General features: G+C 57.5%; 1 protein-coding gene across 3 annotated transcripts in view; it reads left to right on the top strand.

Moving 5' to 3' along the window:
• The window catches only part of DPP6 (dipeptidyl peptidase like 6), a 609,552-nt gene that overhangs the window by 523,925 nt on the left and 68,478 nt on the right, over positions 1-17,149 (top strand). For all 3 annotated transcript variants that reach the window (XM_059711373.1, XM_059711371.1, XM_059711372.1), the window contains exon 9: positions 14,207-14,361. In XM_059711373.1, coding sequence (XP_059567356.1) covers positions 14,207-14,361 — 155 coding nt within the window. The remainder of the gene's footprint in view (positions 1-14,206; positions 14,362-17,149) is intronic.

Here is a 17,149-nt window from a genome sequence, read left to right as displayed (position 1 = left end):
CCACTGTCCCATCAGTCTCTGTCTCCTCCTTCCTCTGTCCCATCAGGCCCTGTACCTTACCTCCTCTGTCCCAAAAGCCTCTCTCTCCTCCTTCCTCTTTCCCATCAGACTCTGTACCTTACCTCCTCTGTCCCAAAAGCCTCTCTCTCCTCCTTCCACTTCTGTCACATTAGCCTCTGTAGCCTCTCTCCTCTGTCCCATCAGCCTCTATCCCCTTCCTCCTCCTCTGACCCATCAGACTCTCTCCCATCCGTCCTCTGTCCCTTCAGCCTCTGTCGCATCAGCTTCTGTCCCCTCCGTCCTCTGTCCCATCAACCTCTGTCCTCTTCCTCCTCTGTCCAACAACCTCTGTCCCCTCCCTCCTCCTCTGTCCCATCAGCCTCTGTCCCATACCTTCTATTTCCCATCACCATCTGTCCCATCAGCCTCTGTCCTCTCCCTCCTCCTCTGTTCTATCAGCCTGTGTCCCCTATCTCCACCTCTGTCTCATCAGCCTCTGTCTCCTCCTACTCTGTGCCATCAGCCTCTGTCCCCTCCCTCCTCCTCTGTCCCATCAGCCTCTGTCCCCTTCCTCGTTCTCTGTTACAACAGCCTCTGTCACCTCAATCCTCAGTCCCATAGCCTCTGTCCCCAACCTCCTATGTCCCAACAGCCTCTGTCCCTTCCTTCCACCTCTGTGCCAACTGCCTGTGTCTCCTCCCTCCTCTGTGCAATCAGGCTCTGTCCCCTCCTTCCTCTGTCCCATCAGCCTCTGTCCCCTACCCTCCACTGTTCCTTCAGCATCTGTCCATTCAGCTCTGACTGCTCCCTCCTCTGTCTTGTCAACCTGTGTATCCACCCTCCACTGTCCCATCAGCCTCTCTCCCCTTTCTCCTCTGTCCCATCAGCCGCAGTCCTATCAGCCTCTGACCTCCCTCACCTCTGACCCCTCAGCATCTGTCCCATTAGCCTCTGTTTCATCAGCCTCCATATACACCATTCTCTATGGCATCATCCTCTGGCCCCTCCCTCCTTTGTCCCATCAGACTCTGTGCACTCCCTCTTCTGTCCCATTAGCCTGTGTCCATTCAGCCTCTGTCTCCTTCCTCATTGGGCCAACCAGACTCTATCCCAGGGGTCAGCAAATGTTTTGACTCCAGGGCCACAGTGGGTTCTTAAACTGGACCGGAGTGCCGGAACAAAAGCATGGATGGAGTGTTTGTGTCAACTGATATAAATTCAATGTAAACATCATTACACAAAAGGGTATGATCTTTATTTTTCAATAGTTTTATTCATTTCACATGGGACGGATCTGGTCCGCATGCCATAGTTTGCCCATGGCTGCTCTATCCCCTTCGTCCTCCTCTGTCCTATCAGCCTCTGTCCCCTCCCTCCTCTGTTCCTTCAGCCTCTGTCCATTCAGCTCTGACTCCTCCCTCCTCTGTCCCATCAGCCAGTGTATGCTCCCTCCACTGTCCAATCAGCCTCTGTCCCCTTCCTCCACTGTCCCATCAGCCTCTGTCTCCTCCTTCCTCTGTCCCATCAGGCCCTGTACCTTACCTCCTCTGTCCCAAAAGCCTCTCTCTCCTCCTTCCTCTTTCCCATCAGACTCTGTACCTTACTTCCTCTGTCCCAAAAGCCTCTCTCTCCTCCTTCCACTTCTGTCACATTAGCCTCTGTAGCCTCTCTCCTCTGTCCCATCAGCCTCTATCCCCTTCCTCCTCCTCTGACCCATCAGACTCTCTCCCATCCGTCCTCTGTCCCTTCAGCCTCTGTCGCATCAGCTTCTGTCCCCTCCGTCCTCTGTCCCATCAGCCTTTGTCCATTCAGCCTGTCTCCTCCCTCCTCTGTCCCTTCAGGCTCTGTCCACTCCCTCCTCTGACCCATAAACCACTGTGCCCTCCCTCATCTGTCCCATGAGCCTCTGTCTCCTCCGTCCTCTGTCCCATCAGCTTCTGTCCCCTCCCACCTCTGTTCCATTGGCCTATGTCCCCACCCACCTCTGTCCTATCAGCGTCTGTCCCCTCTCTCCTCTGTCCCATCAGCCTCCGTCTCCTCCCTCCTCTGTCCCATCAACCTCTGTCCTCTTCCTCCTCTGTCCAATAACCTCTGTCCCCTCCCTCCTTTGTCCCATCAGCCTCTGTGCACTCCCTCTTCTGTCCCATCAGCCTGTGTCCATTCAGCCTCTCTCTCCTCCCTCATCTATCCCATCAGCCTCTATCCCACGGGTGAGCAAACGTTTTGAATCCAGGGCCACAGTGGGTTCTTAAACTGGACCGGAGTGCCGGAACAAAAGCATGGATGGAGTGTTTGTGTCAACTGATATAAATTCAATGTAAAAATCATTACACAGAAGGGTACGATCTTTATATTTCAATAGTTTTATACATTTCACGTGGGACGGATCCGGGCCGCATGCCATAGTTTGCCCATGGCTGCACTATCCCCTTCATTCTCCTCTGTCCCATCAGCCTCTGTCCATTCAGCTCTGACTCCTCCCTCCTCTGTCCCAAGAGCCAGTGTATCCTCCCTCCACTGTCCAATCAGACTCAGTCCCCTTCCTCCACTGTCCCATCAGCCTATGTCTCCTCCTTCCTCTGTCCCATCAGGCCCTGTACCTTACCTCCTCTATCCCAAAAGCCTCTCTCTCCTCCTTCCTCTTTACCATCAGTCTCTGTACCTTACCTCCTCTGTCCCAACAGCCTCTCTCTACTCCCTCCACTTCTGTCTCATCAGCCTCTGTACCCACCCTCCTCTGTGCCATCAGCCTCTGTCCCCTCCCTCCTCCTCTATCCCAACAGCCTCTCTCTACTCCCTCCACTTCTGTCTCATCAGCCTCTGTACCCACCCTCCTCTGTGCCATCAGCCTCTGTCCCCTCCCTCCTCCTCTGTCCCAACAGCCTCTCTCTACTCCCTCCACTTCTGTCTCATCAGCCTCTGTACCCACCCTCCTCTGTGCCATCAGCCTCTATCCCCTCCCTCCTCCTCTATCCCATCAGCTTCTGCCTCCTACCTCCTCTGTCTGATCGGCCGCTGTCCCCTCCGTTTTCTGTCCGATCCCTACTCTGTCCCATAAGACTCTATACCCTCCGTCCACTGTCCCCTCCATCCTCTGTGACCTCCCTCCCCTGTAGCATCAGCCTATCTTACCTCCTTCCTCTGTCCCATCAGCCTCTGTCCCCTCCCTCCTCTGTTCCTTCAGCTCTGACTCCTCCCTCCTCTGTCCCATCAGCCACTGTATCCTCCCTCCACTGTCCAATCAGCCTCTGTCCCCTTCCTCCACTGTCCCATCAGCCTCTGTCTCCTCCTTCCTCTGTCCCATCAGGCTCTGTACCTTACCTCCTCTGTCCCAAAAGCCTCTCTCTCCTCCTTCCTCTTTCCCATCAGGCTCTGTACCTTACCTCCTCTGTCCCAACAGCCTCTCTCTCCTCCCTCCACTTCTGTGCCATCAGCCTCTGTACCCTCCCTCCACTGTGCCATCAGCCTCTGTCCCCTCCCTCCTCCTATGTCCCATCAGCCTCTATCCCCTCCCTCCTCTGTTCCATCAGCCTCTATCCCCTCTCTCCTCTGTGCCATCAGCCTCTATCCCCTCCCTCCCCCTCTATCCCATCAGCTTCTGCCTCCTACCTCCTCTGTCTGATCGGCCGCTGTCCCCTCCGTTTTCTGTCCGATCCCTCCTCTCTCCCTTAAGACTCTATACCCTCCATCCTCTGTCCCCTCCATCCTCTGTGACCTCCCTCCCCTGTACCATCAGCCTCTCTTACCTCCCTCTTCTGTCCCATCATCCGCAGTCCTATCAGCCTCTGACCTCCCTCACCTATGTCCCCTCAGCATCTGTCCCATCAGCCTCTGTTTCATCACCCTCCGTATACACCATTCTCTATGACATCATCCTATGCCCACTCCCTCCTTTGTCCCATCAGCCTCTGGGCACTCCCTCTTCTGTCCCATCAAACTCTGTCCATTCAAACTCTGTCTCCTACCTCATCTAGCACATCAGCCTCTATCCCAGGGGTGAGCAAACGTTTTGACTCCAGGGCCACAGTGGGTTCTTAAACTGAACCGGAGCGCCGGAACAAAAGCATGGATGGAGTGTTTGTGTCAACTGATATAAATTCAATGTAAACATCATTACACAAAAGGGTACGATCTTTATTTTTCAATAGTTTTATTCATTTCACATGGGACGGATCCGGTCCGCATGCCATAGTTTGCCCATGGCTGCTCTATCCCCTTCGTCCTCCTCTGTCCCATCAGCCTCTGTCCCCTCCCTCCTCTGTTCCATCAGCCTCTATCCCCTCCCTTCTCCTCTATCCCATCAGCTTCTGCCCCCTACCACCTCTGTCTGATCGGCCGCTGTCCCCTCCGTTTTCTGTCTGATCCCTCCTCTGTCCCATAAAACTCTATACCCTCCGTCCACTGTCCCCTCCAACCTCTGTGACCTCCCTCCCCTGTACCATCAGCCTCTCTTACCTCCCTCCTCTGTCCCATCAGCCTCTGTCCCCTCCCTCCTCTGTTCCTTCAGCCTCTGTCCATTCAGCTCTGACTCCTCCCTCCTCTGTCCCATCAGCCAGTGCATCCTCCCTCCACTGTCCAGTCAGCCTCTGTCCCCTTCCTCCACTGTCCCATCAGACTCTTTCTCCTCCTTCCTCTGTCTCATCAGGCTCTGTACCTTACCTCCTCTGTCCCAACAGCCCCTCTCTCCTCCTCCTTCTTCTGTCCCATAGCCTCTGTAGCCTCCCTCCTCTGTCCCATCAGCCTCTATCCCCTTCCTCCTCCTCTGACCCATCAGACTCTGTCCATTCCTCCTCTGTCCCTTCAGCCTCTGTCCCATCAGCTTCTATCCCCTCAGTCCTCTGTCCCATCAGCCTTTGTCCATTCAGCTTGTCTCCTCCCTCCTCTGTACCTTCAGCCTCTGTCCCCTCCCTCCTCTGACCCATAAGCCACTGTCCCCTTCCTCATCTGTCCCATGAGCCTCTGTCTCCTCCGTCCTCTGTCCCATCAGCCTCAGTCCCCTCGCACCTCTCTTCCATTGGCCTATGTCCCCACCCACCTCTGTCCTATCAGCGTCTGTCCCCTCTCTCCTCTGTCCCATCAGCCTCCTTCTCCTCCCTCTTCTGTCCTGTCAGCCTCTGTCCACTCACTCTTTCTTCCCATCAGTCTCTCTCCCATCCCTCCTCTGTCCCATCAACCTCTGTCCTCTTCCTCCTCTGTCCAACAGCCTCTGTCCCCCCCTCCTCTGTCCCATCAGCCTCTGTCCCCTCCCTCCAGTGTTCCTTCAGCATCTGTCCATTCAGCTCTGACTGCTCCATCCTCTGTCCCATCAACCTGTGTACCCTCCCTCCACTGTCCCATCTGCCTCTCTCCCCTTCCTCCTCTGTCAGACGAGCCTCTGTATCCTCCATCCTCTGTCCCATCAACCTCTGTCCCTTCCCTCCTCTGTCCCAACAGTCTCTCTCTACCCCCTCCATTCTTATCCCATCAGCCTCTGTACCCTCCCTCCTCTGTGCCATCAGCCTCTGTCCCCTCCCTCCTCCTCTGTCCCATCAGCCTCTGACCCCTTCCTCATTCTCTGTTACAACAGCCTCTGTCACCTCAATCCTCTGTCCCATAGCCTCTGTCCCCACCCTCCTATGTCCCAACAGCCTCTGTCCTTTCCTTCCACCTCTGTGCCAACTGCCTGTGTCTCCTCCCTCCTCTGTGCCATCAGCTTCTGTCCCCTCCTTCCTCAGTCCCATCAGCCTCTGTCCACTCCCTCCACTGTTCCTTCAGCATCTGTCCATTCAGCTCTGACTGCTCCCTCCTTTGTCCCGTCAACCTGTGTATCCTCCCTCCACTGTCCCATCAGCCTCTCTCCCCTTCCTCCTCTGTCCCATAAGCCTCTGTATCCTCCATCCTCTGTCCCATCAATCTCTGTCCCTTCCCTCCTCTGTCCCAACAGCCTCTCCCTACTCCCTCCACTTCTGTCCCATCAGCCTCAGTACCCTCCCTCCTCTGTGCCATCAGCCTCTGTCTCCTCTCTCCTCCTCTGTCCCATCAGCCTCTATCCGCTCCCTCCTCTGTTCCATCAGCCTCTATCCCCGACCTCCTCCTCTATCCCATCAACTTCTGCCTCCTACCTCCTCTGTCTGAGCGGCCGCTGTCCCCTCCGTTTTCTGTCCGATCCCTCCTCTGTCCCATAAGATTCTATGCCCTGCATCCACTGTCCCCTCCATCCTCTGTGACCTCCCTCCCCTGTACCATAAGCCTCTATTACCTCCCTCCTCTGTCCCATCAGCCGCAGCCCTATCAGCCTCTGACCTCCCTCACCTCTGTCCTCTCAGCATCTGTCCCATCAGCCTCTGTTTCATCACCCTCCATATACACCATTCTCTATGGCATCATCCTCTGTCCCCTCCCTCCTTTGTCTCATCAGCCTCTGTGCACTCCCTCTTCTGTCCCATCAGCCTGTGTCCATTCAGCCTCTGTCTCCTCCCTCATCTAGCCCATCAGCCTCTATCCCAGGGGTGAGCAAACGTTTTGACTCCAGGGCCACAGTGGGTTCTTAAACTGGACCGGAGTGCCGGAACAAAAGCATGGGTGGAGTGTTTGTGTCAACTGATATAAATTCAATGTAAACATCATTACACAAAAGGGTACGATCTTTATTTTTCAATAGTTTTATTCATTTCACATGGGACGGATCCGGTCCGCATGCCATAGTTTGCCCATGGCTGCTCTATCCCCTTCGTCCTCCTCTGTCCCATCAGCCTCTGTCCCCTCCCTCCTCTGTTCCTTCAGCCTCTGTCCATTCAGCTCTGACTCCTCCCTCCTCTGTCCCATCAGCCAGTGTATCCTCCCTCCACTGTCCCATCAGCCTTTGTCTCCTCCTTCCTCTGTCCCATCAGGCTCTGTACCTTACCTCCTCTGTCCCAACAGCCTCTCTCTCCTCCCTCCACTTCTGTCCCATCAACCTCTCTTTCTCTCTCTGCTGTCCCATCAGCCTCTGTCCCCTCCCTCCTCTGTCCCTTCAGACTCTGTCCCCTCCCTTCTCTGTGCCATCAGCCTGTGTACCCTCCCTCCACTGTCCCATCAGCCTCTGTCCCCTCCCTCCTATGTCCCAACAGCCTCTGTCCCTTCCTTCCACCTCTGTCCTCACTGCCTGTGTATCCTCCCTCCTCTGTCCCATCAGCCTTTGTCCCCTCCCTCCTCTGTCCTATCAGCCTCTGTCCCCTCCCTCCACTGTTCCTTCAGCATCTGTCCATTCTGCTCTGACTGCTCCCTCCTCTGTTCCATCAGCCCCTGTCCCCTCCCTACTCCACTGTCCCATCAGTCTCTATCCCCTCCCTCCCCTGTTCCATCAGCCTCTGTCCACTCCCTCCTCCTCTGTCCCATCAGCCTCTGTCTCCTCCCCCCTCTGTCCATCTACCTCTGTCCCCTCCTTCCTTTGTCCCATCAGCCTCTGTCCCTCCCTTTGTGTCCCCTCCCTCCTCTGCCCCCCCTCGTCTGTCCCCTCTCTCCTCTTTCCCATCAGCCTCCTTCCCCTCCCTCCTCTTTCCCATCAGCCTCTTTCCCCTCCCTCCTCTGTCCCATCAGTGTCTGACTCCTCCCTCCTCTGTCCCATCAGAATCTGTCCCATCAGCCTTTGTGCCATTGATCATTTCCCATCAGCCTCTGTCCCACTGGTTTCTCTCCCATCAGCCTCATCCCCATCAGCCTCTTCCCCTCCCTTCTCTCTGTCCTCCCTCCTATATCCCATCAGTCTTTGTTCCAACAGCCTCTGCCCCTCCCTTTGTGTCCCCTCCCTCCTCTGACCCCCCCTCTTCTGTCCCCTCTCTCCTCTGTCTCATCAGTCTCTGTCCCCTCCCTCCTCTGTCCTTTCAACCTCTGTCCCATCAGCCTATGTCCCATCAGCCTCTGTCCCCTCCCTCCTCTGTCCCATCAGCCTCTGTCCTACAGTTCCGGCACCCTCGCCGTGCGATTCCCTCAGACTGGGCCCTTGTTGCAGGAGCAGGGACCCAGCTCCCTGCTCATCTTCCCTTTGCAAGCAGTGACCATCCCTGGTCACCGCCTGTGGACCACCTGCTCATTAACAGTGGCTTCTCCCCACGCGGGTGAGGCGGGAAGGGGCGTTCTGCACTCAGCTGCACACTCAGGAGCAGCCTGTCCTGATGCAGTAGGAGTGCGGCTGCTCACAGGAGGCGACAGGAGGCGAGAACGACCCCCGGCGGCCAGGACCGCTTCCTGGGCATCAGCATCTGTTTCCCCGACCCCTCCTCCCGCTGACCCTGGGCTTTAGGAAGCAGGACTCTTGGCGTCACCAGCCTTCCTCACCGGGGTCTGAACCTCAGCGAGGCTGAGGTCCGACCCCACCTCAAACCTAATGGAGAATCAGGACACAGGGCTCTGCTGTGCCCGCACCTTCAGTTCTGTGCCAGCGGGCACTGTCTCCTCCCGGACTCACTGTGAGCTCGGAGCTGATCCTCGGCACCCAGCCAGCCAGCGAGTTCCCACCTGCTTTACTGATGTCCCCTTATCCACCGAGCGGGTACGTGAACCAGCAACAAATGAGTGAGAAACACGAGAACATCTCTGCCTGGGCGTGGAGCAGGTAAGCAGGAGGGTCATCTGCATCATCATAAGTTCTGGAAGCTTCCTTAAGACCCCACCGTGAAAATGTAGGGGAAGGATGGGGAAGCCCAAAGAGAGAGGCTCACATAGGAATAGGAGCCTGCGTTCTGCCTCAGCCACCCCCCCCACCCCCCCACCCCCACCCCACCCCCGTCCCCGGCAGCGTTCTATGCTTAATGAGACGAGTCCATTAAAGCAGTGATGCCTAGAAACCAGGCACACGGGCAGGGGCGGAGCCGTCTGAAGGCTGGCTGCTCAGGTGTCCCAGGGCGGATGCTGCTATCAGTTGAGACCGGAGCCATGCCGGCAGAGCACCTACAGGTGCCTCTCCATGTGGCCTGGGCTTCCCCACAAATGGGGGTTCTTAAAGGGGAGTGTCCCCAACAAGAAAGAGCCAGGGGGGAGTCACACCACCTTTATGGCGTCAGAACTGACGCCACCGCGTTCTGGTGGCTCAGGCTGCTTTGGAGACTGCCCCAGTGGAAGGCAGAGGACAGGGGCCTCATCTGCTAGTCGTGAGGACTGTGTCCCTTAGTGTCAATTCCTGGGAGAGCATGGGAGACAGAAACACTACCAGGGCCAACTTAGGAAAGTGCAGTCTACCACACTCTGCAAGTGTCGAGCTCTGCCAAGTCACTTATACTAAAGTGTAAATGACTCCCCGGAAGAAGAGACCATGATAACCAGAAATGATATCGAAGGTTCTTATGGGTTCAGCCGTGGAAGGCGCATCTGATGTTGTTTGTCTACCTGGGCAGCTGAGTCCCTTCGGACCTTCCCAACTTAGTCCGCCCGGGGAGTTGACTCACGCACCAAGCGAGGCATTGCAGCCACAGGCCGACTTTCACCAGGGCCCGGGGAGAAAGAGCAAAGTGTACCTGCCCCACCCATGAGACCTGGGGTAGACGCCGAAGTCCTCCTGGGGCCGCCCGCTGTGGGCGACGGCCGCCTGGGCAGCAACAAGGACCCCAGAAGCACCTTGTCTTCTGCTTCCGGAGGCAGCCGGCAGCTGTGCGGTCCCCGAGCGGCTCCCGGCACTGCGTTCCTGATAGGCCGCCAGGAGCAGGCCCAGCGCTGAGCCACCGACGACAGGGGAGGTGACTCAGTGTAGAACAGCAGACGAGAAGGCAGGAAGGATTCTGTGTCTTGTCAGCCCAGTGTCGTGCATGCGTCCTTGACCTCTGGCCATTCAGGGACCAGAGATGCTGCCACTGTGTCTCCGCCCCTCCCTGCCCTGAGCCGGACCCAGCAGAGCAGTGTGACCATGTGGTGGGGTCGACCTGAGAGGATTCGGCCTGTGGCTCCCCACTCACCTGTCCTCTCCAGAGAAATGAGGCTCACCACAGCGGGGGGCCCAGCTCCTGACGCCTCCACAGCCTCCCGATTCCCTCCCAGTGGTGTCTGTGCGTCCCTGACCCGCTGGGGTTTCTCTGCAGCAGACTTCGGTCCGTGCATGGCCCGTGTTCCGGGAACCCCTGGGCATGGCCCTCGGGGAGACGTCAAGCAGCTTCGACCCCCGCCTCCTGCGGCCTCCTGACTCGCCCTTAACCAGATGCACCCCAAAGCCACCCGCAGCGCATTGGCAGAAGAGGGGCGTGCCCGCCCCTGACCGCAACCAATCCTGCCGGCTCTCCGTGGAGGGGGCTGGAGCACTGCTACCCAAAGCACTGTCCCCACGGCTTCCCCGGAACCTTCCAGGCAGTGCAGGGAATGCGGTCCCTCCTCTCGGCTGGGCTGCCTTATCCCACGGGATTTTACGCCGCCCGGACAAGCCCTGCCATGGCTTGGCAGGAGTGAGTGACCCGGCTGTGGACCCGGCTTCTTCCAGACCCGGGACAGGAATGAGGAAATGTGCCCAGACCCGCCTGTGCGCCTACGTGCATGGATCACAGTTGAAGGGAGAGGCGGTCACCCAGTGAATGTCCCAGCTGTGTCTCTTGTGTGACTGACATGGTCCCTGGACAGGATGAGCAGGTGACGGAGACATATGGCCCAGCTTCCCTGCCTGGGACTTGCTCGGAGAGGCAGGTTATCGCGCAAGCTCACTGAGCGGTTCGCGCACTGCGCCCTCTGCCTCGCTGAGCGGGGGTCCCGGAGCACAGGCTTGCAGAACACGCACGTTTGTAATTAGTGCAAAAATGTCAAGATGTCATAGGCCTGTTAGCTCCCTTTAGGTCTGAGGGCATGTCTAGACATGGGACACACAGGGACGGTGGGAATGAGAAGCGAGCGAGCCCTCCCCGCCTGCTCTCCTCTGACCGAGGGCTCAGCGCCTGTCTGACAGGAAGGTGCCGCACAGTGCGTGGTCCCTGCAGGGCTGGTGGGCTCTGTTCTGTCAGCTGGGGCCTCCCTGGGCCTGGGCTGGCCGGAGGCCAGGAGGCAGTGAGCGTGAGAGCCACAGCCAGACCCCCACACTGGCTTCGTGGACTCCGCTCCCTCCTCCCTCTGCCCTTGACCCTGCTCCCGTGATTTCCGGCTCCTGACGGCTCCCGCCCCGCATCCTGGCAGCACAGCAGTGATTGAGCAGAACCTCCGAGGGCATGGCAGACGGCGCCTGTCCTTCCCACACATTCTGCTGGAGCCTCTTCCCACCACCCGGTCCCCGGACCAGGGGGTCTGTGCAGCGTCACTCCATTGCCTCCTCCCAGACACGCCTGGGGGTCCTGGAGGCGCTGGACATCACAGGCCCAGAGGAGCCGTCTGCGTCCTCTTCTTCTTTGACCTCAGCAGACCCTCGGCTTTATGGGAAGCCGGACTCAGAGGAGCCTGGAGGTTACTCGGTGGAGGTGGCCCCTCGGGGGACAGAGGGGGACCCGTCAGGCGCTCCGGGAGGCAGCGGAAGCGGCTGGAAATCCATTTTCACAGAGCAGCTGTGCCCACGCCTGGGGGGTGGGGGGAAGTCGACACCCTGAGGTTCCCGCGGTGGACAGGACTCTACTGAGCAGGGACAGTCACCTTGGCCGGCTGCAAGCCCGTGCCGCGTTGGGTCAGGGCCCCCCGCAGGGTGCCGGCAGGCCCGGCCCGGAGGCCTCGCACAGCGCAGGGAGGAAGTCTTCTGACGGTGATGGAATGAGGGGTCTAACTCCTGGATTTGCGGCTACGGGTCCCACAGCACATCACGGGCCCCACTGAGAAGTCTCTGCAACGAGAGACGTTCTCACAGTGGCCGTGACGGAGGACACACCGCACCATCGGTCAGCATCCCCGGGCCCAGGAGTCTGCCCCTGGCCCCGGAGAGAGAACAGCAGCAGGGCCTCCCCAACATGGCCCGGAGCCTCAGCCCCCTGAGACTGTCTGGTCCCTATGAGGTCACGGCCCACCGAGCTGCCAGGCCTCCGCCCAGCTTCCTGCCCCCAGTCTGCTCCCCCTGCGGCTCTGTTCCAGGCTGTTCTCAGCCATGGTCCCTGCACCCGCCTTGCTCTCTCAGCATGAGCTCAGGTCCCTCAGTTGCCATTCTGTCACCACAGGCGCATGGAGCTGGTTCACCACAATAAACGCCCAATGTCAACCCCTGCAATTGCTGCTGATGGGTCCCGGCCCCAGCTGCCTGCAGTGTGTGGGTTCTTGACTTCATACAGGAAAGATCTGACAAGGCGAGTCCAGGGGTTTGTGTTTATGAAAGCTGGGGACAGGAAACCAGGAAGAGCTTAGGGTAGAAGAAGCAACAGGAGAAAGTCAGAGAGCAAGGGGGCCTGGGCGGCAGGGTCAGGGCTGAGCCTGGGACACACTGCCACTGCCCGCTGCTCCCCTGGGTGCCCGTCTCTTTAGGAGAAAAGCTTCAGCTCGACAGGGTGTGGTGTGCTCAGTGAGAGGCACCAGGCCCTTTGTCTTGGGGCTTTTGTCTTCCTTTGGCCGGTGGACTCCTGAGGAACGTCTCAGGGGGGGTCTCAGCAGGGTGTCCGTTAGCTTCCCAGGCGAGTCCTTCAGGGAGTTGATGCGTCAGGATGTGCATAGCGAGAGGCCAGGGCTCTTCTCTGGTGGTTTTGGTTTTAGAGAACGTCATTGAAGGGGGACTGGACCGGGCAGGTCTGCCCCGAACAGTCTGGAGTGTGTAAACCATTCGCTCCCAAGTGTGCTTGCTGGGGGAAGACAGAAACTGGGATTCACTAGCCGGCTGTGAACTGCTCAAACGGTTTGACCTTGTTTAATTATTTTGCCTCCGTTTCTTTATTCACTTGTTAAGGAATTTCCCTGCCTTCTGACTGTCCTGCCACAGAATGGGCCTCCTGTGATGTGCTTGTGGGATGATACTGACCATTATCTCAGACAGGAGCCTGGAGGGAGCTAGCTCCACGGTGCACAGGCTGTGACAAGAAAGGGTCCCGAGACCAAGGCTGGTGGTGCCAGAGGAGCCCCGGCCCCAGGCTCTGACCTGCTGCTTGGGACATGTCTGTTCTCAGCTTAAATACACACAGTAGAACTTTTTCCTGGAATAGATATCAGTCCTACAAAACTCATCCGTGTTTAACACTCTAGTAGCCAAGATGCTGGGAGAGGGTGGGATACGGGCGTTTCTGGTGGAAATCTCAGACTCACAGTGTCCGTTTCAGTTCTGGTGAAAATGGGACCATCTTATTGTCTGCCACACAGATGAAGTTGTGTCCTTCCTTCAAAGGCGAGGGGCACACTAGCACGGCTGCCCATGAGAGAGTGAGTGTGTACGGACGAATAAGGGTATACACAGTATAAACACGGTGTACACACAGAATGTACACAATATGCACAGACTGTACATACAGGATACACAGGATGCACACAATATATACAGTGTATACATACACACAGGACACACACACTATACACACAGGATATGCACAGTATGCACGCAGTATACACGCAGTATACATACAGTATACACATGGTATACATACGATATACACAGGATATGCACAGTATACAGAGTATACATACAGTATACACACAGGATACACATGGTATGCACAGGATATACACAGTGTACATAGAGGATACATTCACTATACACGCAGGATATACACAATATACACAGAGTATACATACAGGATACATGCAGGATGCACATGGTATACACTCAGGATATGCACAGTACATGCACAGGATACACATGATATACATACAGTGTACACAGGATCTCCACACAGTACATACATGATATCCACACAGTGTGCATGCAGTGGGCATGAACCCCAGCATCCCCTGGGAGCTGGGCTGGGTTTCCTGGGCTCAGCCTCCAGCACAGCTGGCTCGTTCCCTTGAGTCGGCCTGGCTGTGCCCTGCTTCAGCATGAATGGATTTCCTCTGGTTCTGTTCAGATCAACCCTCCTCAGCACAATAGTCATCCAATTCAAAAAGCACTTGTTAGGTTCACAGTGCTCAAACCTGTGTCCTGTGTCAGGGGATCAGCTTCGGCTCAGCTGGGCCCTGATTGGCCAGGTTAGTGGTGTGAGCGTGGCGTCATCACCGGGTACTTCTGAGCCCTGTTGGATGGAAGGTAAATGCAGGACCCAGGGAGGCCTCTCAGAGGCCGTAGAAGCCCAGTGTCTGGGACCTCACATCTGGCAGCTCATGGCTGTACCTGCTCACCATGGACCCTGCTCCGCGTGCTGACTGTTCGCATCTCTCTGTTTTCCCTTAGAGGAGATTTTAAAGACCCACATCGCCCACTGGTGGTCTCCAGACGGTACGAGGCTCGCCTACGCCACCATCAATGACTCCCGCGTGCCTGTCATGGAGCTCCCGGCCTATACGGGCGCCATGTACCCCACAGGGAAGCTCTACCACTACCCCAAGGTAGGTGAGACGCCACGGGAACACACTGCCCTGCCCCTCAGCCCCCCAGCCAGCCATCCCCAAAGTGGGGCTGGGACCTTCAGACCCGTTAGGAGCAATACAGTCAACAGAGGCAGGATGAATTACTTCCCCTTACGTGGCATTCTCTCCCCGTCAGTTGAGTTCAATTTGTTGGCAAATTTACCTTATCCTATCTAATAATAGAGAAACACGGTAATTAGCCATACCTCCGCTACCCTTCCCATTGGCTAATCAGCAGGATATGCAAATTAACCGCCAACCAAGATGGCGGCCAGCAGCCAGGCAGCTTGAAGTGAACAGGAGGCTTGCTTGCTTCAGTGACGGAGGAAGCTAAGGTTCCCCACCTGTCTTGCCAGCCTCTGAGCTTGCAGTTTAAGAAACATTGTTACAAATATAGAAGCTAAACAAAACCCCAGAAACCTGCTTTCAGTGAGCCGGGCTTCAGCCAGCAGGACCGCAACATTGTTTCAATTATAGAACAAATGCAGATCCCTGCTTTCAGCCAGCTGGGATCTCAGAGCTGGAGTGAGCAGGACCGCAACAGTGTTACAATTATAGAACCCAAACAAACCAGATACCTGCTTTCAGCAGCCAAGGCCTCAGAGCTGGAGCCAAGCCTCAGAGCTACAGCTGGCCCAGAATAAAAAAAAAGAAAAAAAGGAGCGGTTGGGAGCTTCAGTCACCCGCCAGCCTGAAAACGGCCCTCAGCCCCTCACCCAGGCTGGCGAGGCACCCCAGTGGGGACCCCCACCCTGATCCAGGACACCCTTCAGGGCAAACCAGCCGGCCCCCACCCATGCACCAGGCCTCTATTCTATATAGTAAAAGGGTAATATGCCTCCCAGCACCGGAATCAGTGGAGCAGCGAGGCCTCCCGGCACCGGGATCAGCGTGACAGGGGGCAGCGCCCAAACCCCCTGATCGCCCTGCGGCTCTGTGTGTGACAGGGGGCGGGGCCACAACCTCCCTATATGCCCTGCTCTGTTCGTGACAGGGGAAGGCACCCCAACCCCCTTATCAGCCCTGCTCTGTGCCTGATGAGGGGAGCTCCCCAACCCCCTGATCGCCCTGCGGCTCTGTGTGTGACAGGGGGCGGGGCCACAACCTCCCTATATGCCCTGCTCTGTTCGTGACAGGGGAAGGCGCCCCGACTCCCTGATCAGCCCTGCTCTGTGCCTGATAGGGGGGAGCTCCCCAACCCCCTGATCAACCTGCGGCTCTGTGTGTGACGGTGCGGCGCCTCAACCCCCTGATCGGCCCTGCTCTGTGTGTGACAGGGTGCGGCACCCTAACTGCCCCCCACGGGCCCTGCTCTGTGTGTGATGGGGTAGAGCCATAACCTCCCCAGTGGCCCTGCCCTGAGTGTGACAGTGGCGGCGCCCCAACCCCCTGATCGGCTCTGCTCTGTGGGTGATAGAGGGCGGTGCCCCAACCCCCTGATGGGCCCTGCTCTGTGTATGACAGGGGGCAGTGCCCCATCTCCCCTATCAGTCCTTCTCTGTGAGTGACAGGGGGGAGCTCCCCAACCCCCTGATGGGCCCTGCTCTGTGCGTGACAGGGTACGGAGCCCCAACCCCCGTGATGGGCCCTGCTCTGTGCATGACAGGGGTCAGCGCCCCAACCCCCTGATCGGCCCTGCTCTGTGTGTGACAGGGGGTGGCGCCGCAACCTCCCTATCGACCCTGCCTTGAGTGTGACAGGGGGCGGCGCCCCAACCTCCCAATCGGCCCTACCCTGAGCGTGACTGGGGGTGGCATCGCAACCTCCTGATCCGCCCTGCTCTGTGCATGACAGGGGGCGGCGCCCCAACTCCCCAATCAGCCCTGCTCTGAGCCCAACCAGGGGCTGCACCTAGGGATTAGGGATTGGGCCTGCCCTCTGCCACCTGGGAGCAGGCCTAAGCCAGCAGGTCATTATCTCCTGGGGGTTCCCAGACTGCGAGAGGGCACAGGCAGGGCTGAGGGACCCCCCCGCCCCCCCCGCCGAGTGCACAAATTTTTGTGCACTGGGCCTCTAGTTTTAAATAATTGAACTGCCGTTAACTTTGTATCTAAGCTTCATTCCAGGTAACAAACCCTCACACTGCCCACTGCCGACACTCCTGCCTCGTTCCCTTTTTAGGATCTGGTTCTGGGAGGTGAGAGGGACCTGTCTGCCAGCCCCTGGGTCCACAATGGGCTGGCTGCACTAGACTACCCCAAGCCCCTGCACCCACCTGGCGACAGCGCTCACTTCCCGCCTGGGCCAGCTAGTACTAAGCCCCAGCTTCCCACGCCATCAGAGGGCTCGAGAGCTGCAGCCACATGTCTGTAAATAAGACATCCCCGATATGCAGTGGGGAGTTTGCAGCAGGAGGGAGGATAGGTGGTGCACGTCAGTCAGCTCAGCAGCTGTAACAAACACGACATTCAACAGACACGGTTCCTCATGGGCTACAGGCTGAGGGTCTAAGGCAGCTGCCAATGCAGTCGGTTCTGCTGAGAATCTCTTCCAGTTTCCAGCCAGCCACCCCCTCCTGTGTCCTCATGTGGCAGAAAGAGCACTCTGGTGTCTTCCTCTCCTTCTAAGGACACAAACCCCATCATGGGGCCCCACCTCATGACTTCATCTAACTCCAGGTACCTCCCAAAGGCCCCACCTGCAGACCCCCTCCCATGGGGGCCGGGGCCTCGCATTTTCATTCGGGAAGAACACAGACACTCCATCCATAGCAGCTGGTACACAGACCCACTCCTGAGGCACTTCCAAAATGGGGCCACTGTGTAGT

Source organism: Myotis daubentonii, chromosome 10, assembly GCF_963259705.1.
Source record: "Myotis daubentonii chromosome 10, mMyoDau2.1, whole genome shotgun sequence".
NCBI classification, from domain to species: domain Eukaryota; kingdom Metazoa; phylum Chordata; class Mammalia; order Chiroptera; family Vespertilionidae; genus Myotis; species Myotis daubentonii.
Note: the sequence above shows the minus strand (reverse complement) of the source record. Positions and strands in the feature narration are given on the sequence as shown.